Source organism: Triticum urartu, chromosome 6A, assembly GCF_056163025.1.
Source record: "Triticum urartu cultivar PI428250 chromosome 6A, HENAU_Tu73, whole genome shotgun sequence".
Taxonomy (NCBI): domain Eukaryota; kingdom Viridiplantae; phylum Streptophyta; class Magnoliopsida; order Poales; family Poaceae; genus Triticum; species Triticum urartu.
This window is the reverse complement of record NC_141878.1, coordinates 335,392,166-335,418,308: the sequence shown is the minus strand read 5'-3', so window position 1 is coordinate 335,418,308 and position 26,143 is coordinate 335,392,166. Positions and strand designations below refer to the sequence as shown.

Here is a 26,143-nt window from a genome sequence, read left to right as displayed (position 1 = left end):
AAATTAGAAGAATAATTTGATCAACGTGTCTATATTTTTATTATTCCGTGGCAACGTATGAATATTCGGTTTTCTTCCTTCACGTGCATTCTACTAGTTTTAGTAAGGAAATTGTGTGAGCAAGAAATGTGATGGCAATCTCGGAACAGGTGGTTTTTTGCAATTCACTTCAAATATTGCGTTAAGTTGACGTCAGCACACTCTGGTGCGCACCAGTCGTGTCAGTCCAACGCCTTCCCGCTTCTCGTCCCTTCTCAGTCCCAGATCCATCTGACCATCTCCCCTCGACGGCTCAGCCGGTCCCCGCCGTGCAATGGCCGGCCGCCCCCGCCCGCAGGCGCACTCGTCGTCCGCCTCCACGCGGCGGCGCGAGCGGTGGCTTGTCGTCCTCGGCATCGTGCTCCACGCCGTGTACATGCTGAGCATATTCGACATCTACTTCAAGTCCCCCATCGTCCACGGCATGGCCCCGGTGCCGCCCCGCCTCTCCGCGCCTCCAGCCAAGCGCCTCGTCCTCCTTGTTGGTTCGTCGCCCCCCCCCCCCCCCCCCTTCCGATCCTCTTCTGATCCTGCTGCTCAGGCTTTCACTCTATTTGGGGGGTTTTCGTCCGTGTTTTTTGTGGGTGTGATGCGGTGAGGGTTTTGAAAATTTTGGTGGCTGCAGCGGACGGGCTCAGGGCGGACAAGTTCTTCGAGCCGGACGAGCGGGGAAGGTATAGGGCACCATTCCTGCGTGGGGTGATTGAGGAGAAGGGCCGGTGGGGCGTCAGTCACGCGCGGCCACCCACCGAGTCCAGGCCAGGGCACGTCGCCATCATCGCCGGCTTCTACGAGGATCCCAGTGCTGTAACAAAAGGTGCGCTGTTTCATCTCTAGTTCCAGTGTATCTCTATTGGGCAGTAGTGTTCTTCATGTTCATAAGAGCTAGTGCAATGTTGGTTGTTGGTGCTTACTGCCAACTTGAATTCATACTGTTAGTTGTGGTTACTGCCAACCCCATAACATGCTCGGTTCATACATTTTAAGGCTCCAAAGTAGTTACTTACTGTTAATAATCACACTTCAAAGATCTGGACGATTCTGGCACAGCTTACAGAGGGGTGAGGGGGCAATGGATGTGAGGCGAGGACAATTCTGTCTCTGTCTTTGGGAAGGAGAGGGGTGGGTGGGTGGTAATGGAGGTGAGGTTGGAGAAAAGGAGTAGCCTGGAGCAGCGCTGGGGTGTACAGCACGTCTACATTATTAGTTATTTTAGTTTTTAGGAGTTACGTGAGCAATTTCATTAGAACTCACTGTCTCAGTTACAGCGTTGGCGTTAGTGTTCAGTGGTGGGTATTTGCAGATAAGAACAATGACTGGTTAAGTCATGGTAATACCTTTGGATTCGACAAGACTCACATGGACATGTTTTTACAACAAGTCATTCAACTTGCTGTAATATTCTTGTCTACTGGATTCAGTTTCTGTATTGCCTAATCTGGCAAGGGCCTCCTTGGCAGTTATGAGGACTTTGGAGTGATGTGTGCATCAGGTACGATTGTTTAATTTTTTTGTTACTACTGGAATAGTGCGGGTGGCACTTGTTCCCACAGTCCACTGACATACTGGCCACTATGCATGTACTGGACCACGTACCAGTGACCATGGTCCGTCGGATTATGATTCATTGAAAGTATAGGATTTACAGCCTGCATTGATTATAATTACATGTTTTTACAACAAGTCATTCAGCTTGCTGTAATATTCTAGTCTACTGGATTCAGTTTCTTCATTGCTTAATCTGGTAAGGGCTTCCTTGGCAGTTATCAGGACTTTGGAGTGATATGTATGAATCAGGTGCGATTGTTTATTTTTTTGTTACTACTGGAATACTGCGGGTGGTACTTATTCACACAGTCCACTGACATACTTGCCACTATGCATGTACTGGACCATGTCCCAGTGACCATGGTCCATCGGAGTATGATTGTTTGTAATTGTAGGATTTACTGCCTGCACTTGATTATAATTAACAAACACCAATTATAGTGCTATTCCCTGATGTCGTACGATAGTTTGTTTCGTGTTATTGGAAATTTGGGGTATGAAGGCACTTCAGAAATAAATGTAGGAACTGATGACTTGTTGCATGAAATTGCTTCCACGATATTTACACATTTCACTTATTGTTAGTGCAGGATGGAAGGCCAATCCAGTTGAGTTTGATTCTGTATTCAATCAAAGTCGACACACTATCTCGTTTGGGAGTCCAGATATTGTTCCTATATTCTGTAGCAGCCTACCTCACAGTACCTGGGGTAGTTATCCACATGAATACGAAGACTTTGCAACAGGTCAGACTTATTGATACTGCATGCAACAAATTCGCAATGGAATCATCTGTATTTTACTGTGTTTTGATTTATATGATAATCAGAGAATCATCTTGTGCCTTTGTCACCATATATTGGTAATGCTGTGCTTACTTAATGCATGCACATCATACTGAATATTCCTGTACTCTAAAAGTTATGTTACAGTCTTTGAGTTGATAATTTGGATGTAAATAGGGTTCTAGATCTGCTTTCCGAGTTTAGGTCATAATTTTCAGAAATCTGGGAACTCGCAATTATCATTGTTGAACTTATAACCTTTTGTGCGATGAGTTAAAAAAAGTTAATACTGCAATTGCTATGTTTCTTGTATGAATAATTAAATGTTTTGATCCAATTGAAACTCTAAATATCACATAATCTAAGGCATCAATCCTCTACTTTTCTGATTTATTTTGTCTATGGAATCATTTATTCACTTGGTTAGAGACCTTGATTGCAGATGCATCATTTTTGGATCATTGGTCGTTTGACCAGTTTGAAGGTCTTCTCAACAGGTCTCTTGATGATGTTAAATTGAGGCAGTTACTCCTACAGGATAAGTTGGTTATATTTCTGCACTTGCTGGGTTGCGATTCTAATGGTCATGCACATCGGCCCTATTCAAGCATCTATCTGAACAATGTCAAGGTTGTTGATGAAATAGCTGAGAGAATGTACAATCTCATGGAAAGCTACTTCAATGACAACCGAACAGCTTATGTTTTTACTGCAGATCATGGAATGAGCGACAAAGGTACGATAAAGTACTACACACACAATGTTTTCACCCATCAACTTCCCTCCCCTTTTTCGGGTTTTCCATATGCTTTTTAGGGCTAGAGATCCCTATAAAGTTCTAGACCTACAGGGTTTGACAGCTCAGGGCATGGCATCTTAACACTCCACAGTCTACTGATTTTGGTCTAACCTTGCATGGCATTGCCTCAGGGTGTTGTGCATCACAATCACATGTATTGCTGACCTGCTAGTAATAGCAGAGGCTTCTGCTTCTTGCTTCACTTTTTATTCTGTAGAGTAGCGTTGGTTGGTACTTGGTACATCATATTATGCATTTTAATGATGCCAATTTTGATTTTTCACTTATAGTTTGGAGAATAGGGTTGGTTGGTAGTACATGGCTCATCATATCTTATGATGCCAATGTTTTTATGATACTAATATAATTATGCATTTCTACTGATAGGAAGCCATGGAGACGGACACCCTTCAAATACTGATACTCCACTTGTAGCATGGGGGGCTGGAATCAGGAGCCCAAAATTCTTGGCCTATACAGACAAACCTGATGATGGCTTTCGGTTTGTTGATGACCACAGACACGATATGCCCACGCCACAGAACTGGGCTCTTGAAGGCTTCGAAAGAGTTGATGTCAACCAGGCTGATATAGCTCCTTTAATGGTTGTTTACAATAGTATACCTTATTTTCCTTTCTTCCTCAGCATGTTCTACATTTGTAAACACAATATTGCATTTTCTCAGTCGTTCATAAATTTTGCAGGCGACACTTGTTGGTCTGCCATGCCCTTTGAATTCTGTGGGGAACTTACCTTCTCATTATCTGAAGTTAAGCAAGGTTAGGCAATAAGCACCACAGTACTATCCAAAAATTCTTCTGTGCTTGCAGCCTAGGCTTGCAAACTTCTCGTTGAATTCTATATCCCAATTATTTCTCTTTTATTTTACAGTCTGATGAAGTTGAAGCAGTTCTGGCCAACACAAAGCAAATTCTTAACCAGTTTCTCCGAAAGTCAGGTACCCATTCAGAACAAGATCTGAAACATATTTGTATTTTTTTTTGCTTACTCCACTCTTCTAAGCTAGTAGGCTGTTGCACTCAATTGTACATAAGACTTGGAATGATAATGATTGATGGGGACTATTTCATTATTTGTCCGCTGAAGTCAATGTTTTACAGCAGACAGTTGGAAACTGTTATCCCATCATGGCAATCACCTTTGTACTTTATGCAAATTTATCGCCTCCAAGCTGAATACATCGGATGATATTCTTACTCCACACATGTCTTTCCTTGACAATCTCAGAGCAGAAGCAATCCAGTTCACTCTATTTCAAGCCTTTTAAACCACTGGTGAACTATTCGTCTGTCCTCGATCGAATCGAAGATCTAATATCTGCAAGGGACTACAAAACTGCCATGAAGTATTCTGAAGAGCTCCGTAGTATGGCTCTTGCTGGTCTCCATTATTTCCAAACATACGACTGGTTCATGTTAATGACAACCGTTACCCTTGGATACATTGGATGGATGGCAAACCTCATTCTACATGTGCTACAGTCTTATACAACATTTCCTGCTAATCTTCTAAAGAGGACTCAAGTTTATCCCAAGAATACCTCCATGAAAGTAAGATTATCTAAGTACGATTCTATGTCTATAACATTGTGTGAACACATGCTTCTGTTGCTATAGACTCCTGGATGCCGAAGGTGTCCTTACGGTGATCTTGTAGTTCCTATGGGGTGGAGACAATGGAGTCAGTCCATGGAGTTTCCCTTCTAGCTTGCTCAGGGTGGATTGTCATCAATATATTTTTTATCCACTAAAGACCCAAAGTGGTCGGACCCTTCCCTGGACCCTGCGCAAGCGGGAGCTACATGCACCGGGTTGCCCTTTTCATATATGTTTTGTTTCTGTTTCTCTCAGATACTCTTACTTTCCCTAATGAAATTCAGCATTGCTGTAAAATTTACATAAGCGTCAGATAGAATTATGTTCAGAATATGTGGGTTTGGTACTTGTTCATTCTTTTTCTCTCAGATACCCATATTTTCCCTAATGAAATCCAGCATTGCTGTAAAATTTACATAAGCGTCAGATAGAATTATGTTCAAAATATATGGGTTTGGTACTTATTCATCTTGTGAACTGTTCAAAGTTACTTGAGAAATGATGAATTATAATTATAATTTACTGGAATGTCTTTTCTGTTTGGTGACAGCTGATGTGGTCCTTTACACTATTTTCATCTTATCTCTCCTGGTTTCAGGTATACATAGGTGGATGCTTGTTCATGGGTTTATCATCCATTATACTACTTCTAGAGAAATCTCCACCTCTTTACCATGCTTATGTATTTGTGACAATATTCCTTTGGACAAGAATTGTACAAAACTATGAATTCATGAAGTCAGCATGGAGAGAATTGTTTAATATGCCATTTAAGTACAATATGAATCTTCTGATCAGTTCGGTTGCTGCATTGCTCATATTGGAGTTTCTGGTGCGTACACCACCTGTTATTGACACCTCAAATGTTTAAGTTTTATAAGACTGATATTTGACATGGGATTTGATACTTCTGTGCAGGTTATGAGCTTCTTTGATCGGAAGCTTTATACCTGGTGCTTTTTGGCCCTTGGGATACTAGCTTCAGTTTGTGGAGCCTTTTCTATTGAAGCTAGCCCTGCTGTTGCAATATACACATGGCTCGCATGCTGGTTCCTGTCTGTATTCACATTGATGCCAGCTGAAATTCCAGAGAACAACAACTTAGTGTATGCTTCTTTGCTCACAGTATTAATACAATGTTTCTTTCATTTTTTTAATATTAGCTAACACAAGAGAGTTTAAAAGTTACATATGCATAATATTGCTATCAATGCTGTTCTCTGAAATTTATGACTTTGAGAGTCAAGGCATACACATCTAACTGTCACCACATTTTAATTTTTCTGTTTTGTGTTTACTTGCATTTATTATATTTGATGAATCTTACTTGTGCAGAATTTTTAGTGGGGCACTTATAATACTGATCGCAATGGCTTCGAGATGGGCGACCATCAATACCACTACCTTTTGGTTGTATCTTAATCGAGCAAACAAACAAGCCCCTAAATCCTCCAAGCTATTTTTCGTTCAGGTACAAAAGGCAATTTGTTGTATTGATATTTATTTTGTGAAAGTTAAGTTGAGACAGTGTTGACAGCTGTCACTGTGCTCTAGGTTATTTTGATCTCAGTGTCTTCAATAATGGTGTGGTTAACTACATCTCATCGGTCCCAGCACAAAGAACTGCACCCGTTGCACCAGTTGATCAACTGGTGTGTAGCTGGTAAGCCATAAACACTGACCCTATAATCTTGCAGTCGTGCTGTTAAATATCTCCAGTATCTCACATTTCTTTCTCACTTCAGTTTTTCATGGCTATGGGAATGTTTGGATTGTGGCCAAAGTGTACCTTAGCAAAATTTTGGCCATGGCTCAAAAATTGGTCTTTGTTTGGATGGTTGCCGACCTTTTGGCATGCCAATGCACTTTAAAAGAAAAAGCAGGAAAAGATTATAAAAATATTTTTCCATCGAACAACTCTAACTTTGTGTTAGAAAAAGCAGAAATAGCTCAGTTCGAGAGGGGAATCCACTTTGAATTTGATAAATGTATTGCTTCTGAAGTACTATGTGTTCGCACATATGCGATAGATCTACCCATTGTGGATTGGAGATTTGAAAAGGACATTAATGTTATATGGATGCAACTTGATTGTATTGCAAGGCCCAAGGGGCATATATATAGCACAAAAGGCTTGATATCTAATATATCACAAAAGATTTGAGGTACAAGAAAGGAAATATAGGACTCCTAGACCGATGCTAATATACCCCCCCCCCCCCCCCCTCTCAAATGCAAAGCGTATGCAATAGCATTGCATTTGAAGAAGTGTAACACCATAAAGAAAATTGATAATCCAAATTCCGCGTCTTGAGAGTGTCGTCGTATCATGAGGAGTCTTCAAAACTTGTCGAGTCAAGCCAGAGAAGAAGATGGCGCATCAGAGGAAGACACTGCAGATACAGCATCACTAGAAGATACAAGATAAGTATCAAGAGAAGATGGGTTGTCAAAAGAAGATGACACATCAAGAGAATGAAGCATTTCACACAAAATCATGCCCAAGAAAACCGGCGACAAGAGAATGGGCGTAGATCAACAATGCAAAGAGAGGCCACAAAAATCCTATAGAAAGGACAAGGACCGGAAAAAGGCTGACAGACAATATGGTGGACTTGCATGACATGAGAAACACAAAATATCAATGGATTTGGTGGACGCAGCGGAAAATATAGAGCTAGGAACTAGAAAGCATACATGGGACAGAGATGCAAGTCATTGTGAATGCAAGAGTGGAAGAGGCGGAGAAAGCCGTGCACATTAGATGTTGACAAAGAGCAGCAAAGAACAACAAGTAGCGGAATAGCAGGCAACACCGATAGAAGATGCATGTGCGAGATGGAGCACCGTCAAAATTCATCGGACAATTAAGGGAGTCGGTGTAGAGCAACAATAACCATGTGCGAAGGTCACAAGAGGATTTGCTGTATAGTGACCAGCACAGCTTGCGAAAGATGTCTGAAAGGACGACATCATAGGTGTGACGAGCACCAAGCACCGAGAGACAGCGCATGTGTGAGACGGGACCAATATAGGAAACACCGTCCAAGAGTCGGGGAGCGAGGGAGATGCATACCCGACGAGAACATTCTGTTTTTTTTTAACTCAGTGGAGCAGATCTACTCGCAACATGCGTGTGCAAGCTACTCAGCTGAACCGACCTGGTCGGAACGTGCGTGGATGAGTGCCGACGACATGGGTGGGGGTGCATGGGGCGCAACGCGCCGGCGGCCGGCGGGGGGCGGAAGAGGAGTCGATGGCCTGAGCGTCGAGCTGGAACATCGGCTTGGAACATCGATGGCAACAGAGTTTGATCTGGAACAACAGCGGGAGGAAATCTCAATCGGGAAGAAGCGTGAATCGTGGGCGAGGTGACGAAGAGCGGCAGCGGGACTTGTTGGGTGATGGCGTTGCGTTGACTTGAGGCAGATCATGGGAGAGAGTAGCGACCAGAGCAGTCTTACATGAAGGCAGTAGAGGAGGAAAACAGCAGCCGGCCGAGAGGATTACGGCGACACGATATTGGATTGGAGCACGAGTTGCGCCTGCGAAAAAAGAACCTAAAGGTCTAATACCATGTTATGGATGCAACTTGATTGTATTGCAAGGCCAGAGGGGCATATACATGGTACAAAAGACTTGAGGTACAAGAAAGGAAATATAGGACTCCTAGACCATCACTAATACTTACTAAAAATTTAAAGCAAATACTAGTTTGTTAAGAATCAATTGAATCAAGGTCATAGTGTCATCCTTGGCTGCAAAACACATGCAATCTACTTGTATCCACTAGTCTTAGGCCAACTTCAACTTGCCGACTCAAGCGGACACGCAATGTGTCTATTTTTTGTCGGTTTGGGTCGGCTAGGCGGACAACAAAGTCTGGTTTCATCCACCGGCTTGTAGGTGCGCCCAAAAGGGACGCATTTGACATGGTCCGGATTTGCGAATTAAAAAAATAAACAGCCAACGAAAGTCCAGTCTTACATTAATTAAAACTAAAAAACATTAAATAAAACTATTCTAGTTGTCGCCGTCGTCCTCCTCTTCGGTCAGATTGACGAACACCGGCCCCTCCCATGAAAACACCTGCTGCCACGCTAACAACGCCGCCTGCGCCGCCTGATTTTGATGCGCTGCATCCTGCCGCGCCACCTGCCGCTGCTTGGCCTCCCGCAATGCGTGCCGCTCGGCCTCCTCCTCGGACGCGCCCAACCACATGAGCGTGCATGACACCCACCTCGGCGAGTAGGGCACCATGGTCGTCCATGACCAAGATTGCCCCGCCAATGGCCCTAGCGTGTTCTCTGTCTCCACCGGCTGCTGATGCCGCTCTCGCACGTAGACATCGCCTGCGGCCGATAAGGCTAGTTGCTCTGTCAGGCCCTCTCATTCGGCGTGCTTGGCGAGCTGGGAGTCCTCGATGGCCTTTTTGTAGGCCTAATCGTTCTCGTCAGAGCTGGAGGCTTCGTCGGTTGGTGGCGAAGGACTGGGGGCATGCGCACACGCATGAGTGGCGAAGTAGGAACGACGCCAACGTTGTGATCGTCATGGGACCAAGTGTCCCAGAATGGCGAGTTGACGGCGAACGCCGGGTCGCAACGGAGGTCCACGCGTGTGCGGCCGGAGGCCGGAACGGCATGCATTGGAACCCTCTCCGGGTTCAGGTGCCAGCCGTTTGGTAAGTGGACGTCAAGCCATGACACCGGGGTGGCCTCTTGCCAGTACCGCTCGCACTGCTCGACGCCGACGTACACACGTTGTCGTGGGGCCGCATGCGGCGTCAGGGTGAAGCTTGCCGCGCGGCGTCGGCTCTACCCCGAGGTGGAGCCGGCCTCGTGTTTGTGCTTCTCGACCTTCCCGGGGATCCATATCCATGGCATTGTTGTGCCGGTGGCTGGTGGGACGGTGGGCGGCGACTAGGGCTCTATGTCGGGCGGCTGGGGGGCAAGAGGAAGAGAACTGGGCGCCCCCCGCACACGTGGCATTAAAAAAGACGCGTGGGGAGGAGGTTGGGTGGCTGGCATGTGGGCCTGCCACCACACGTGGAATTAAGTAGGACCAACGGGGGTCGGTTGGGTGGCCGACACGTGGGCCTGAGCTAGACACCGAGTGGATGCGCGGTGCGTCCGTCTCGTGTCCGTGTGGACGCAAATTCGGCCCAATTTGGGGCGGATTTGCGTCCGTACGGACACGAGACAGACAGAAGATGTGTTTGCGTCCGCACGTTGGGCCGTGGTTTTTGCCCTCGCGAACCCAACCAAACAAAATGGGTCGGCCGTTTGGAGTTGCCCTTAATAGAGCGTTGATGCCTTGACGACTATCACCTCGTACAAAATTCTCTTTCATTATTGTAATAGGAATACAGGATAATTGATAGTCCAATCAGTTCGGATGATTATATCACAGAAATGTGAAGTTTCTCGGATAAGCTTTATTCATAATCACTAAGAGCAACTCCAACGCGCCAACCAAACAGACGTGCGTTTTGTCCGTTTGGGTCGGCCGTCCGCTCGACATCCGCCCAGTTTTTGGTTTGGGTCGGCAGTGCGCCCAACGCGCTGACCCATATTTGCCCGCGCGGCCGGGTTGCCGTGGTGTTTCAATCAATATACACACATTTTGCATAGTTTCACAAGCAAACAAATATAGCATAGTTCCACAACCCAAATAAATATATTGTAGTTTACAAGCCGAATAAAAATTAAATTGTCTTAAATACATTTAAAAAAAGGTACATCTATTGGTTGCCAACATGAGCCCACATATGCTCAACCAAATCATCTTGCAGCTGAATGTGAGTTTCCCAATCACGCATTTGATTATGAAATTGGGTGAACTGTGCAAACATTGCCGCTCCTCCATGCTCAGGCACAACATTGTCACCTTGGAACTGAAACCCTTGATCGTAGATACGTCCTGGGCGCTTATCCTCTACTATCATATTGTGCATGATCACACAAGTAGTCATCACCTCCCACAACTTCTTGGTGCTCCAAGTTCTAGCAGGATACCGAAGGATGCCCCATCGAGATCGCAGAACACCAAATGCACGCTCGACATCCTTCCTAGCACTCTCTTGCTCTCGGGCAAATCTCCTCCTCTTCTCTCCGATAGGGTTGGGGATTGTCTTCACAATAGTGGTCCACTAAGGATAGATACCGTCAGCTAGGTAATATCCTTTGTTGTAGTTGTGGTCGTTGATGTTAACATTCACCGGCCGGCAGTTGCCTTCGGTAAGCCTTGCAAACACCGGCGAGCGTTGAAGCACGTTGATATCATTGTGCAATCCGGCCATGCCGAAGAAAGAGTGCCAGATCCAGAGATCTTGTTAGGCCACGGCCTCAAGTATGACAATGCAAGCCTTGACATGGCCCCTATACTGCCCTTGCCAAGAAGAAGGGCTGTTCTTCCACTCCGAGTGCATGCAGTCTATGCTGCCAAGCATCCCTGGGAAGCCCCTGCTGGCATTCATCATCAACAAGCGGTCTATATCTTCGGCAGTTGGCTCTCTCAAGTACTCAGGGCCAAACATTGCAATCACAGCCTTGCAAAACTTGTACATGGAGTCTAGGCACGTAGACTCGCTCATACGGACGTACTCATCAATGAGATCACCGGGTACTCCCAGTGCATTTCTGATAAGAGGAGAATCCAATCTTTCCAAGGGCATCCTCCTTGCACTCGAAATACTTAACGTATCCGACCACCCCCTCCCGAATACGGTTGAAAACATGCCTAGCCATACGGAAGCGGCGCCGGAATTGGTGATGTTTGAAGAGCGGGCTGGGTGTCTCAAAGTGGTCCTTCCAAAGAAGGAAATGGCCGCTCTCTCGGTTGCGATTCAACGCCGGAGTGTGCCCCGGGATCGAGCCCCGGAACAACGGTCGCTCCTACTAAGGTGGTCATAGACCAACACGGCAGCCACCATCTCCTCATCGTCGGATGAGGAATCGTCGGAGTCGCAGAGGAAATTGTGGAAAAAGAACTCGTCGCCGGAGTCCATTTGTACCTTGGGGGCAAACTGTCGAACAACTTGCGGGCGTCGTTGAAGAAGCTAGCCAGCGAAGAGACGCGCGCCTCCTCTGGACCAGGTAGCTGGCCTGTCCGCGTCAGGCGAAGGAGCTGGCCGGGGGCGCGGGGGCGACTTCGTGCTTGCGGCGACGTCGGGGTGGGGGTGGGAAGCTGCGGTGGCCCGGCGGTGAGACGGTGGTGACGGCGATGTGGGAGGTGGCAGTGTGCGGGGGAGGTGTGTGGGCGCGGACTGCTGGCAGGGGCACCGGAGCTGGGCGGTGCCGGCGACGGGGTGGGGCGGGCGAGGGCTTGCTGTCGATGGGGGTGGAAGAGAATGGCCAATGTGCCACCGACTGGCGGGCCAGGGGGAGCAGCGCGGGGAGCAGGCGCGCGTAGCGCGCATCCGCTTCGTGTCCACGCTGACGCAAATGAGGCCCAAATTTGGGCCAGCAATGGGTCGCCGGGCAGACGAAAAGCGGACGCACGTCCGTTTGGGTCCGTTTGGGTTGGCGCGTTGGGCCGACTTTTTTGTCCGCTGCGACCCAAACGGGCACGCGCGGACAAAATGGGTCGGCGCATTGGAGTTGCTCTTATGTCAGTGTTCAGTTTTACGGGAAAAGATCTCAGGACTGCACTGGAATATGTTGACAGAAACTGTACATCTAAAAGAAGGAAATACAAATTATCCGAGGCACTGAGAAATAGCTGATCCCGGGTAAAGAAACTAACTTTAGTTTTACATTACCACACGGATCAACAAAGCTTCTTCTATCTGAAATCGAGTTTGCTAAACTGCATTAAACATGCACCATTTTGTTGTTGAAACCATATGGGCTATCTTTTGATTATTGTTATCCTGGTTTGCTCTTGCTGAACTTCTAAGACTTTTGGGTGTTTGTTTTCTAACATATCATGTTTTGGCAGGTTTTGCGATGGCGCTACCGCTCTTTTCACCTTGTAGTGTTCTATCCCGTCTTACATCTATCTTCTTGGGTTTTGCTCCTCCGTTTCTGCTGCTTTCTATTGGGTATGCAGTTAACTTATGTTGAAGTATTCATAGATCAAAGATTTTGTTGATATATCCATGGGATGACATGTACATCATACGTTGTTTGAAAATTTGACCTCTGCAGCTATGAAGCGGTTTTCTATAGTGCTTTTGCGCTGGTACTCATGGGATGGACATTTCTTGAATCTGCCAACTTGTATTGCTCTGAAGGAAGCAATTCTTCATGCCATAGTGGCCTTGCGGATGGATCAGTTTATGGCTATGACGAAAGATGCTTACAACTATCTGATTTACGAATCCCTCTGTTATTTGTAAGTCTATGATCTTTTCCCATTTTGTGTTCTGGACTGCAGTATGCTTTCTGAGTAATATGATCTCAATCCATAGCTGAGGTGCATAACAGCACTGAGGAAGATGTTCAGCACTATACAAGATGTTCAGCACTAATAATAGCTTATAAACATACTTTGTTCTCTCCTCTCTTAATGAAAAGGCAGCACTCCTGCCGGTTGCTTGAAAAAAAAATTAATTATCTTATGAACACGGGTCATCCGCCAATATGAAGATGTATTAACTACAGTCAAAGCTGAATCCTTTAGTAGGGATAGCCAATGGAGCCTGTGAAATCAGTAGACATGCCAATAGGTAGGAAGAAAGACTCAATGGTATTGCAGTAGGACAATGGAATTGATAGTATCATAGGCTTAAAATTTTAGGGTTCTGATGAGCGATATCAAGTGAGTTAAAGGGATTGTTGGGTTTCATTGAACTGAAATCAGTGCACTTCATTTTTTGTTAAGTCCCTTGAGGTTCCTTGTTTGCCTTATATATGTTCTGGTGCTTGTAAGTTGTCACATATTTGCCTCCACAAGCCTGACACCCATTGGCTGTGTGAAGGCATTTCTTGATTGATGCAGTATTTTCAGGCCACTCAACATTCACATCCACCTTTCCTACCTTACCAGCTCCAAAGTTCCAAGGCCTCTGCTACTAGTTCTTGTGTATCTTTTACAAATGCATTTTGCCTTGCAGATGATCTTATTCAATGTTGCTTTCTTTGGAACTGGTAATTTTGCAAGTATTGCAAGCTTTGAGATCTCATCTGTGTACAGATTCATCACAATATTTAGTGTAAGTGCTTGTGATGTGTTTTTCTTTTTAAGGTCGTCTTTTTAATTCCAGTTACTGATCATTCCTCCTTTTTTTTTCATGGCAGCCATTTCTTATGACGGCACTTCTTATTTTCAAATTGTTCATTCCATATATGCTTGTCATGTAAGTTTTCTCTGCCTTTTTGATCATATGTGAGTTTTTTGACGAAATGCAGCAGCACTGCTTTCAATTATATTAAGAGGAATAAATGAAGTTACAGAACACGAAAAGCGAAGCACAAAAGAAAAGAAAAACCTGAGATGCTAGCCTGTACAAGAGATTAATAGAGATGTTCAGGATGTCACACTGCACCCTGGCACCCCGGCGCCACACCATACATTCAGTTCAGAGATCTTAGCAACAAGATGAGCAGCGATAGCTTTGTTATTGATGATCCTGCAGCTCCTTGCCTTCTAGACCATCCACCTCGCAAGGATGGTTAGGGATCCCCACCGATGCTGTTTTCTAGCCGAGAGAGCAGCAATGCGTTAGACCACCAGCCTACAATGTTAGCAGCAGAAGGTGCTCGAGACAGCTTCAGGTTGGGCATTGAGAGCAGCAACTTCCAAACGTCCATAGTGAAGGAGCAGCAAAGCAAGATATGCGAGATTGTTTATGGATGGATGTGGCACAATCTGCTTATAGGATTATGCGGCCAACCTCTTCGCGGAGATGATCCTCCTTAGGTACCGCGTCCGGCTTTTCATCGAGGGCCTGCCCAATGAGGCCTTCTTGGTGGAGACGACACAACAGACGATGTGCCACTTCATTGTGTACGCTTGGATGGCCGACCCCAACTTGCCGCTGAAGAAGGTGATGTTTAGGGTCGGTAAATCGCTGCCGAACAACAACCCCTCCAGTTGCTCGCACTGTCGGACGGCTTCGACGAGAATGTCAACGACAACCCATGGGATTTGTTGGACATCCCACACCCCGTGGCCCTGCAGTGCCCGGTGCTGATCCATCTCGACTCCCTCGCCTACCGGCTTCGACGAGAACATCAACGACAACCCATGGGATTTGTTGGACATCCCACACCCCGTGGCCCTGCAGTGCCCGGTGCTGATCCATCTCGACTCCCTCGCCTACTTCCCGTGTCATGAGGGCACTCTAGCGGCGTCTAGTGATGCTGCTGGTGACGGTTATTGGGACACCTCCATCTGTTGCTACCCTTGTGCTTGAGGGCTTATCGATGCCCCCCCTCTCCCGAGCTTGCCCGTTCGGTCTTGTACCGTCTTGGCAGGAGCTCTTCCTCGAATCGGCGCCGCAAGCCGGGTGCTCACCATGCTGGGCCGCCGTCCAGTCTGTTGCCGGCACCTGTGCCTCTCCCTCCACAAGTGCTTGGTTTGCAGGCGCCTGTTCCGTCTCTTCCAGTGGATGACCTAGCGACGCAGGACACACTCCCCTCTGTGTTACCTCCTGTCCATGGTGGGCAACGGTGGGCTAACGGTGCAGTTGGGCGCATGCTCACAGCGTCCCACGCTGTCTGACAGCTGTACCACGTCTGGTTGCACAGGCAGGCCGCTTGCCACTGCTGTAGCTCCTAAGCTCGCGTGCACTCTGGTGCAACCCTCAGCATCCGTGAGCTCTGCCCCGCTCCCTCCCATGAGCGCTTTCTCTTCTTGGCTGCACCGCGGCTGGAGCATTGCCGTTATGATGCTGATGTTTGGGCGATGGAAATGCGAGCCCCGGCTCCTCCCTCTTCAACGCCTACCGCGAGACGGTCAAGGCGAGGGACTAGACCACCTGCTCTGTTGGGCCCATCCTTGGGTCCGCTCCGGTGCATGCTGCCCTTGTCATTGACTAGATGGAAGCGGGCTTGCAACTTCTCCGCCTGGAGTTGCATGACCTACTGCCCCCGCCTTCTGCCGAGCCGGTAGTTGGGCTGCTTCCAAGGGCCTTTGGGCCAGGAAAACGTTGAGAGTGCAACCGAGCCGCCCGCTCCTTATGACATGTGTCGATCGGCCGTCATTGGGCTCTTCTCTTAACCCTCTTGCGCCCATGCAGGTTTCCCTGGCCCCCAAGATGCGATTCAGCAGGCTGCTGCTAGTGAGATATCTGGCAGTGTGTCTTCTGCCCACCAATTTGCCCGCGCTGATCTCGTCCCCCACTGCCACCCTCGCCATTGGTGGCAACGTCCCCCCTCCGCCGCCCTCGACCGGTTCATCGCTTACATCCCCGAGCCTGTGATCCCGGGCATCCTTGCAATCACACTGTTCAAGCCAATAGGCTTAGGTGTCACCATCGGGCCAAGTCTAGGTGCGGCAGCGATGCCATCTCGCAGGCTCAGAAGCTGATCTGCAAGAAGCTTGGGCTGCCATTTGAGGAGAAGCAGCAGGACCCTGCTGCTCTGTTAGTAGCAGCAGTATTGGCAGAACTTCAAGGACGGTCTGGCTCTGGTGGAGATTGATGTGCCCACGCGCTGCTGCACGCGGTTGGTGGCCGCAGGATGCAGAAGACTGCTCGAGCGACTATCATGGTGCTATGTATCTGCATCTTACAGCCTCCTAGTCTTTGCCAGCTTAGTTTCCATGATTCAGTGCAATTTTTTGGTTTGGAATGTACGGTGGTCTTAATTCACCCACCCCTAGAGCTGCTATTACAGGTGTTGTGCAACAGAAGAATGTGTCAGTTGTCTGTTTGCAAGAGTCCAAGATGAATATGCTTGATGCCCCAATTATCAATGATTTTGTGGTCCTGGTTTTGATCACTTCGCTTTCACCCCATCTGTTGGTGCTAGTGGAGGAGTGATCACTGCCTGGAAGGATAATATTCTTTCAGTTTGTGCGAGTCTTTGCTCTGCTCATTTTGTATCCATCAACTGTTTGCAAAGAAGTTCTGGTAAACAGCGGCAATTGTAAACATCTATGGCCCTCAATCTATTGCAGACAAGCTTGCTTTTGTTGGCTAATCTAAAATCTCTGGCTAGTGCTACTCCCGGTCCAATTATTTTCACTGGTGACTTTAACCTTAAGTTAATGTTGATCTGCTGGACAAAGTTTCAGTCTAATAACTTTGTAGTTGTGTATGCTCCCATGTCGCAGAAACCGTCGCCGCCGCGCGCATCCTTAGGCGGCCACGCGCTCCCAGCCCCCGCAGCCCGTCGCCGGAGAGCGCCGGCCTCTGTTTCCGCACCCTGTTAGGGACTGCCCGAACGACATCCGCTGCCTCTACCTCGGCCACGGCTCCCGGGACTGCCACAAGTATTGCCGTGGCGTGCTTCGTGCGGCCCCTCGCGCCGCCACCCCCTCGGCCGCTGCGTCGCGGGAGCCGCAGCGCCTCCTGGCCCCGTCCCCACCTGTTGCGGCATGCGACTCCGCCGTGCCAACCCAGCCCTCCCTCCCGGTGCGTGTGGTCATGCCACGCTCCGTCGAGATGAAGGAGGCCGAGCTTGTTCTGCGCCGTGGGATGGTGGTCTCCATCACGGGAGCCAGGCCGGTGGTCACGCCTGGTGAGGTCGAAGCTGTGCTGCACTCCTCCCTCGACCTCTAGCCCGATGACTTCTCCGTCCACGTGCACCACCCGGAGGATTTCCTCATCTTCTCCACCAACGAGACCATGCATCGTCTTGCGGGCGACCATTTCATCAACAGACCCGGCTTCACCTTGTCGCTCCGCCCATGGAACAAGCTGGCCCACGTCGGCGTGAGCTCCTTCGAGCACACCATCCAGCCGGAGCTGCATGGGATCCCGGTGCAGGCTTGGCATCTCTCCACCGCCAAGCACCTGCTCGGCACCAGCTGTTGGATCGAGCGGCTGCACCTGAGCACGTGGTCGCGTGCTGACCTCGCCGTTTTCCGGCTGACGGTGCGCACGTGAAGCCATCCTGGAAATCATGGAAACTGTCCCCGCCCGCAACCGCACCTTGCCGCCGACCGTCCGCACACTCATCTACCCCGTGTCCATCAAGGTCCTTGGCGCCGTCACTGACCAGGCTGCTTCGGCCGCTGTCGGCAGCGGCGGAAGCCCGAGTGATTGCGCGCCTGGTGGTGACGTTGGCGACGAGGCACACCAGGATGAGGCTGGGCGCAACCGCGGCCGCCGCCGTAGCCGCAAGCGACGGCGCATATCCGACGCCGGCGACGGCGCGCGGACGGCATGGCTGTGGACTCGGCTGGCTGGAGAGCCATCGACCATCGTGCCCGTGCTGATGGGATAGCCGTCGTCACTGGTTGGCCCGCATTCCGCCGTCGTACGGTCGAGGCGGCGCCACTGCGCGAACGTGCTCATGGACGCACGATGGAACCCTGACCCACAGCTGGTGGGCCACGGTGTTCTCGTCGCCTTTCCAGAAGGGGAAGAAGGGTGGAAAGAAAAAGCGCGCCGCAGAGGCTGTGCCAAGGCTGCACCCCTGCTCGCTGGCCCACCCACGCGTCCTGGAGAGGACGGCCCGATGCCAGATGTCCTACCCCCTTTGGCGGAGAACCCCCCTCGAATGCGCCGCCGCTGTCACCCTGCGCGCATGACCAGGGCTATGCAGTTGCCGTAGTGCACCCGGCCAATCCTGGCAGCCCTGTGGATCCGGAGAGCCCCATGGGCCACCTGTCGCTGGACAGTGAGGTCCCAGATTCACCCAACCACGGGCCCGAGGCTGATCCTTTGTCGGGGCAAAGAGGCGCTTCGCCTTCGTCAGTGCCTGCTGTGGTGATGCCCCAGGCTGACCAGTCCACGGACCCAATCCCCTCGACACGGGACGGCATGCTGCAAGTTCAAACTTTTGTGCCAACCCTGCCACGCGACCAAGACGGAGTGCTTCTGGATCCCTCCGAGAGAAATGCGCAGAGCCCGGGCCCCTCTCTGGCGGCCCCTCACGTAGCACATGCCGCACCCATGAACAGCCTCTTGGCCCACTTGGCCCAGGCTGCTAGCCCCTCAAGACAGGGAACCCCCACGCGCTTCGCCTCGCCCCTGGTCATGATGCGCCGCTCCCGTCCGCGAGCTGCTGCAACAGCGACAACTACCTGGACATTAGGCGACTTCGTCGCTGCAGCTACCAAGCAGATCGACCCCACCCTACCGACCCCGGGGAGGCGGCAAAGGCGATGCCCGCCCAACTTCACCCCTCAGCGCGGGTGATCTGCCTCCTCCACGACATGCAAGACTGCAACTCCGTCCACGGCGGAAAGACGCGCTCAAATCCACATCCTGCGCACTCTTGGGATCGTCGGACTCAACCAGAAGATTACGGCTGCGGAGATGCAAACTTACGATGGGCTCTTCGCGACGCCTCTCCCCATGTCCGTCCTCTCGGCCATCGCCGCGCTGGTCGATCGTGAGCTCCCCATTGATCCTGCCATCGCGCTGATCACCACGGTGATCGCCGGTAGCCCGATCGAGGCCTAGCCGCGCTACCGCGCCCGCTCGTCGACCCCTGTTCCATGTATTACGCCCCTAAGATCCTAGTTTGGAATGTGTGCTGCCTCAACGTGCGCGCTCGCCAGAACGCCATCCTGTCGCTAGTTGTAACCGCAAACGCGTTGATCGTCTGCTTCCAGGAAACAAAGATGGAGTTAATCTGCTCGTCGGTCGTCCTTGAGACTCTTGGTTCGGATTTTGACGACTACGTGTACCTGCCCGCGCTAGGGACCCGTGGCGGCATTCTGCTGCCTGGAAGAGTAGAGGTGACCATCACCAATCCTCTTTTCACCGCCAATGCCTTGTCTGCTAAGGTCTCTACCCCGTCCGGTGCCGGCACTCCGTGGTGGCTCACCGTGGTCTACGAACCCCAGCATGACGACGCAAAGGTTGCCTTCCTACAGGAGCTACGCGACATCCGCGATGAATGCCCTGGGCCATGGATGCTTTGCGGGGACTTCAACCTTATATACCATGACGAGGACAAGAACAATGCAAACGTCGACCGCCGCATGATGGGTCGCTTCAGATGCGTGCTCAACGACCTAGCACTTAAGGAGGTTTACCTTAACGGGAGACGCTACACTTGGTCGAATGAGCAATCGCCCCCGACCCTCGCCCACCTCGACTGTGTACTCTACACCACGGCTGGGAGGAGCTGCATGGCGTGTGTCACCTTCACTGCCTCGCCTCCGTCGTCTCCGACCACAACCCTCTCTACCTGGATTGCTCTTCGGTGGCATTGACGCATCGGCGTTTCCACTTCGAGGCCTTAACGGCTTCCAAGACGTCGTCGCGAAAGCTTGGAACTCGGTCCACGAGATTGACCCATTCCGGCGCTTCATGATGCGCATGCAGGCCATCGCGCGCAAACTCACGAGCTGGAGCTCGCGAACCGTCGGCAATGTGCGCCTCAAGCCGGCAATCTCTCGGGAGCTTCTCCTTCGGCTCGACACAACGCAGGAGAGCAGGGCCTTGTCCCCGCATGAGGACTGGTTGCGTCGTCAGATCAAGGCCTTCTATCTTGGCCTTGCTTTGGAGTGCACCATTGCCCACCGGCGCGCCCGCCTCGCGACCCTAAAGGACGGTGACGCCAACACCTCGTTCTACCACCAGCAATGCACCTATCGACGGCAAAAGAAAATGGTGCACGGCCTTGTGGTCGAGGATGAGGTGATCACAGACCCGAGCGACATGGCCACGGCGGCATACGCGCACTTTGATGCCCTGCTTGGCACCGCCGTGCCCCGGGAGTGCACTCTGGAGCTCTCCGCCCTCATCACGCCTGCCAACCTGGACGACCTCGAGGCACCCTTCGACGCCGAGGAAATCTGGCAGGCCGTCAAGCGGATGCCCGCGCGCAAGGCGCCAGGTCCAGACGGCTTCACTGCAGAATTCTTGCGCGCATGTTGGCCAATCGTCAAACAAGACCTTGTTGATGTATTCCAGCAGCTATTCGCGCTTCGAGGCCGGGGTTTTAGCTGCCTAAACTAGGCGCTCCTGATGCTGCTGCCTAAGCGTGCGGATGCTCGCGCCTCGGCGATTACAGACCCATAAGCCTCATCCACCCTCGTCGCCATGATCTTCACGAAGGTTCTCTCGTTGCGACTCGCGCCTAAGCTCAACGCACTCGTCAGCGTGAACCAGAACGCGTTCATCCTTAGGCGCAGCTTACACGACAACTTCGTCCTGGTGCGGCAGTCCGCGCGCCTACTCCATCAGCTTGGGGCCCCTCGCGTACTGATAAAGCTCGACTTGGCACGGGCCTTCGACTCGATCAGCTGTCCGTTCCTCTTCGAGGTCCTGCGCCACTACGGATTTGGCGACTGCTTCTTGGACTGGCTGGCCATTCTTCTTTCCTCGGTCAGCACCAAGGTGCTCCTGAATGGCAAGCCTGGCCCGGCCATCTGGCACCGCTGCAGGTTCCGACAGGGCGATCCCTTTCGCCCCAGCTATTCGTCCTAGCGGTCGACACGCATGTCCGCCTCCTACGCCGCGGCACCGAGCTGGACATCCTGCAGCAGCTCCACCCCCGGCGACCGATCCCCGCCGTATCACTATATGCGGACGATATGATCCTATTCCGCCACCCCTCGCCGGGCAACATCCTGGCGGTGCAAGCGATCCTGCAGCTCTTTGGACGTGGCTCGGGCCTCCAGGTGAACTTCCTAAAGAGTTGGGCCACTCTTATTCGTTGCGATGACGATGAGGTGGCGCCCGTCATCGGTTTGCTTGGCTGCCCCATCGTGGACTTGCTGATCACCTACCTTGGCATCCCATTGACGATCAGGCGCCCCTCCGCTGCTCTACTCCAGCCCGTGGTTGACAAAACCGCGGGCATGCTCCCTACATGGAAGGCGCGGCTCATGAACAAGGCCGGCCGCCTCGCTTTCGTTAAAGCCGTGCTCAGCGCAATCCCTATCCATTAGCTGCTGGTTCTAGCACCTCTGAAGAGGATCATCAAGGCGCTTGAGAAAATCTAGAGGGGATTCCTCTGGGCAGGACGCATGGAAGCCAACGGTGGCAATTGCCATGTTAACTGGTGACGTGTCGCCCGACCGATCTCGCTTGGAGGACTAGGCGTCCACGACCTCGAGCGGACCGGCCTCGCGCTACACACACGTTGGCTGTGGCTAAGCTGCACTGACAGCACCAGAGCTTGGAGCGGTCTTGATTTATAGTTCTCCGACGACGAGCGAGCCTTCTTCTCCGCCTCGACAACCATGCAAATCGGCAATGGCATGAAGGCCCTGTTCTGGGAGGACCGCTGGATTGGGGGACGCTCGGTCTGCGAGATCGCGCCACGACTATACTCATGCATTCCAAAGTGCCGCCGAACACTGCGGATGGTGGCGGATGGCCTTCAGGCCAACAGTTGGGCGCACGACATCCAAGGCACCATTGGCGTACAGGAGATCGGCGAATACCTACAGCTATGGCACCTCATCAAGCACACGACGCTTTTTGCCGAGCTGGATCGCCTCATCTGGAAGTGGAGCTCGGAGCTCGAAGGGCACCTACACTGTCCAGTCTGCCTACCTAGCCACATTCCACGGATCCAGCACCTGCAACGCCTGGAAGCTTACTTGGAAGTGCTGGGCACCGCCTCGCGTCCGATTCTTCCATCGACTTGCTCACCTCGATCGGTGCTGGACCGCTGACCGCCTCACCCACCGCGGCCTGCAGCACCCTGTGCGCTGCCCACTATGCGACCAGGCGCCGGAGGCCATCCAACATCTCCTCGCCTGCCCATTCTCACGGCAGATTTGGTATGAGGTACTGTGCTGGCTTAGGGTACCCTGCAACCCGCCTGGCAGCGAGCCATCGATCAATTCTTGGTGGCTCTCCGCGAGGCAGCTCACGCCCAAGCCCATGAGCAAGGGCCTCGCCTCCGCAACCCTGGTCATACCATGGATGATCTGGAAACACCGAAATGATTACGTCTTCGAGAGAGCTAGCCCCTAAACCGCGGCGCTGATGACCAAGATCAAGGAGGAGGCGGCCCTCTGGGCCAGAGCCAGAGCGCTGGGGCTTCGCGCCCTCACCCCCAAACCTGGGATGTACACTGATTTCGCGCTTTTGCATTGTATGTTTGCCTCCTAGGAGGATTGTAACCCAACCTCCCGCCTTTTCAATGAAATGGAACGCAAAGGTCTTTTGCATTTTCTCAAAAAAAAAGGGTTCCTGTTACAAAACAAGTTTTGCTGTGTGATACAAGGATGAAGCAAAAATCTGTATCCTAATCTACCTTCCCTTGTTTTTCTCTGGGAGGCAATTTTTGGAAGAATTAAGTGTACAGCTTCAAGATAATTGATACACCATGAATGAATGAGTATATATCTCTTGGTCCTTAATGGGTAATGATAATTACTAAAACACCAGTTACTTTTTGTATCTGACAAAATAGTAGACTATAGAGTTTTCATCTTCATTTTACATATGGATGTATATAGACATATGCAGTCGGGTTAAATGTGTAATGTTCAACTTAGTACACTTGGGTGGTTTTGGGAATAATTTCGGTTCCTGTTCAACATGTTTAGTCTGCCTCTAGCATATTTGAAAGGAAAAACATACATATGGGGCATCTTCCGTATGGAACCTTTCGTTTTGTGGAGTGCCTATTTAGCGTCTGCTGTCTAGCATATAATAGAAAACGGAACATGTTCAGTCTGCAGAAGACGGGGCTTTGGGCCTTCCATATGACACCTAGATAATTTAGTCATTTTTATTCAAGTTCAACTGGTTGTTATTTGTCAGTAAGCTTATACAGTATGTTCTGACTTACTGCAGATGTACATTTAGTGCCATAACCAAGATTGTACGGATTCCACGTATCGGTTGTTATTTTCTTGTAATACTGCTTTCAGATGTGATGACAATTCATTTCTTTTTTCTGGTATGTGTGTTCTGCCCTTATGTACCTGAAATTTTCTTTCAACACTTTTAGCTATTTTCTTTCATTGACCATAGTTAATTTATATACAGTACAATTTTTGTCATTTCTCATTCCCTTAACATTTGAATGGTGTTTGGTTTGTCATGTTAGAGCTCTGCCAGGTAAACTTCTTATATTACATTTGAATGGTGTTTGGTTTGTCATGTTAGTAATGCTAAACTAAACGTGAGTGTAGAATAGCTTATTCTACAGCACAGTAACACTTCATACAAAATATAGTAACGCAGTATACAAAATATAATGATTTTAAAAAAATATAGTATATCACAAACTTGGATAATAAAAAAATATTTTCAAAATTACTACATTTTGTACACCATTTTACAAGATTTTGTATATAGCGTTACTAGGGGGTGTAGAATAAGCTATTCTACACACACGCTTAGAATAGTGGTATATAAAGCGGGCTTGTAAGTTATCATTCTGTTGGTACAAGTAATGGTCTTGTAACCGTTGCTTTTAGACTGAAGTTGTAGAGTTCATGGCCTCAAGGGTTATATGCCCTTCGATAATTTTAAATTGAACTGCACCGGAGTCCAAAATTCTTCTCTTCAGAAGTGCCGTTGACCTAGATGTTCTTTGTTCAAACTTGTTGATGAAATGCTCAATACATGTTGATTTTCCTATGCTGATAACTATGTTCAGGGCACATTTGCCATGCAGCAGAGTCACATGGAATACATAATGCATGGTTCAGTTCCCACATAATTTAGAATATTTTTTGTGTTTCAAACAGAGACTACTCCCTCCGTTCCTAAATATTTGTCTTTTTAGAGATTTCAAATGGACTACCACATACAGATGTATCTAGACATATTATAGAGTGTAGATTCACTCATTTTGCTTTGTATGTAGTCACTTGTTGAAATATCTAGAAAGACAAATATTTAGGAGCGGAGGGAGGTTTTTGTCTACATAATTATCTCTGTTTAAATGGCAATTCCTACTTCCGCAGTAAACAATATGGTCAATATTCTTGTTCATTTCGACCACAGGTCCAAAACACAGGGAGCTGGATGGAGATTGGCAACAGCATTAGTCATTTCGGAATTGTGAGTGCGCAAGTAGTCTTCGTGTTGCTGCTTTTTGCACTCACAAATATATACACAAAAGATATCGAAGTCTCGTCTCGGCAATTAACCTCGCGAAAATTTATGTGAATTGATCTGACTTTATATAGATTTTGCAGAATGTATCCATTTTTGTAGAACTAACTTATGGGCTGTGTTTTTATATGTGGCCCAAGTTTTGGGACTAAGCTCTTGTAGTTTATATATATTCATTGTATTGGGTTGATTAACTTGTTTACCCTTGTCGTTCTTAGAGACAGAAGTGCCTGCTTAAAGACATAATCTGGCCACGACATCATGAATTTGTTAATGCAAATGGTCGCATTATGACTTTATGAGTTAGAGGTTGTTAGGGCATCTCCCCCACGGATCATCAGGCTTCCACAAGCAAATGTCTGTGGGCACATTTGAACGTGTCAGCAGACATGTCTGCCCCCATTGTTTTTTCTGTTTACATTCTGAATATTGAAAATAATCAAAGATAAGTACCATGGTGCATCAAGAACTCAAAACATAAATATACTCAAAACATAAATATTTCAGTGCAACAGTAATTTAAATAAAAATATTACTCCCCTCGTAAAGAAATATAAGAGCGTTTAGATCACTAGAGTAGTGATAACTTAAACTTATGAAATAAAATAGTTTAAATTTGAATTTAGTTTATTTAGACACATGTTCTAATTGTCCTTGCCCACTGATCATATCAGAAGTGCACCCTTGTACAATCCCAAATACTAACCACAACTATCTCATAGGGCGTGCCCATGCCCACTTATTAGCTTGTTGAGGATCACCTCCTCGAATAACAACCAAAGGGCTTTAGAACATTCCCTGGGTGTAAGATGCCAAGTTCATGAAGGGTCTTCGGCCTATAAAGATTGGCTCCCAATTAATCTTGCACCAGCCATAGAATATCTAGTCATACCCTACCCAAAGGAGCGACCGAAACTGCTCAAGCTATCCATAATGACTCTCACTGACAGCGGTAGGGAGGTGAGTTGGTAGATTGCTTAATATCAGAGCGCCCACTTGGTCGAAGTCGTATGTTTGCACCGTGATGTACCTACCCTGTGTGAGAGGGTGAGCTTGGTGGCCACCTGTTTGAAGGAAATATGCCGTAGAGGCAATAATAAAGTTATTATTTATTTCCTTATATCATGATAAAAATTTATTATTCATGCCAGAATTGTATTAACCGGAAACATGATATATGTGTGAATACATAGACAAACAGAGTGTCACTAGTATGCCTCTACTTGACTAGCTCGTTGATCAAAGATGGTTATGTTTCCT

At 49.1% G+C, this 26,143-nt stretch overlaps 1 protein-coding gene across 1 annotated transcript; it reads left to right on the top strand.

Annotated features, from left to right (window-relative positions):
* Nucleotides 1-206: 206 nt before the first annotated feature.
* LOC125513347 (sulfatase and phosphatidylinositolglycan class N domain-containing protein) lies at nucleotides 207-25,204 on the top strand. The gene is made up of 18 exons (XM_048678439.2): nucleotides 207-524; nucleotides 665-856; nucleotides 2,178-2,333; nucleotides 2,815-3,108; nucleotides 3,559-3,776; nucleotides 3,877-3,951; nucleotides 4,064-4,130; nucleotides 4,421-4,743; nucleotides 5,387-5,620; nucleotides 5,707-5,894; nucleotides 6,124-6,259; nucleotides 6,343-6,451; nucleotides 12,727-12,829; nucleotides 12,936-13,122; nucleotides 13,844-13,942; nucleotides 14,028-14,086; nucleotides 23,612-23,717; nucleotides 24,773-25,204. The coding sequence occupies exons 1-18, from the start codon at nucleotides 314-316 to the stop codon at nucleotides 24,935-24,937; spliced, it is 2,922 nt and encodes a 973-aa protein (XP_048534396.1). The 5' UTR covers nucleotides 207-313; the 3' UTR covers nucleotides 24,938-25,204.
* Nucleotides 25,205-26,143: the final 939 nt, after the last annotated feature.

Bases quoted from the DNA above. Each gene is read 5' to 3' on its own strand.
- LOC125513347 (XM_048678439.2), top strand. From the start codon at position 314: ATGGCCGGCCGCCCCCGCCCGCAGGCGCACTCGTCGTCCGCCTCCACG. The intron at 2,334-2,814 runs GTCAGACTTATT...CCTTGATTGCAG, and splicing joins ATACGAAGACTTTGCAACAG to ATGCATCATTTTTGGATCAT. The intron at 6,260-6,342 runs GTACAAAAGGCA...ACTGTGCTCTAG, and splicing joins CCAAGCTATTTTTCGTTCAG to GTTATTTTGATCTCAGTGTC.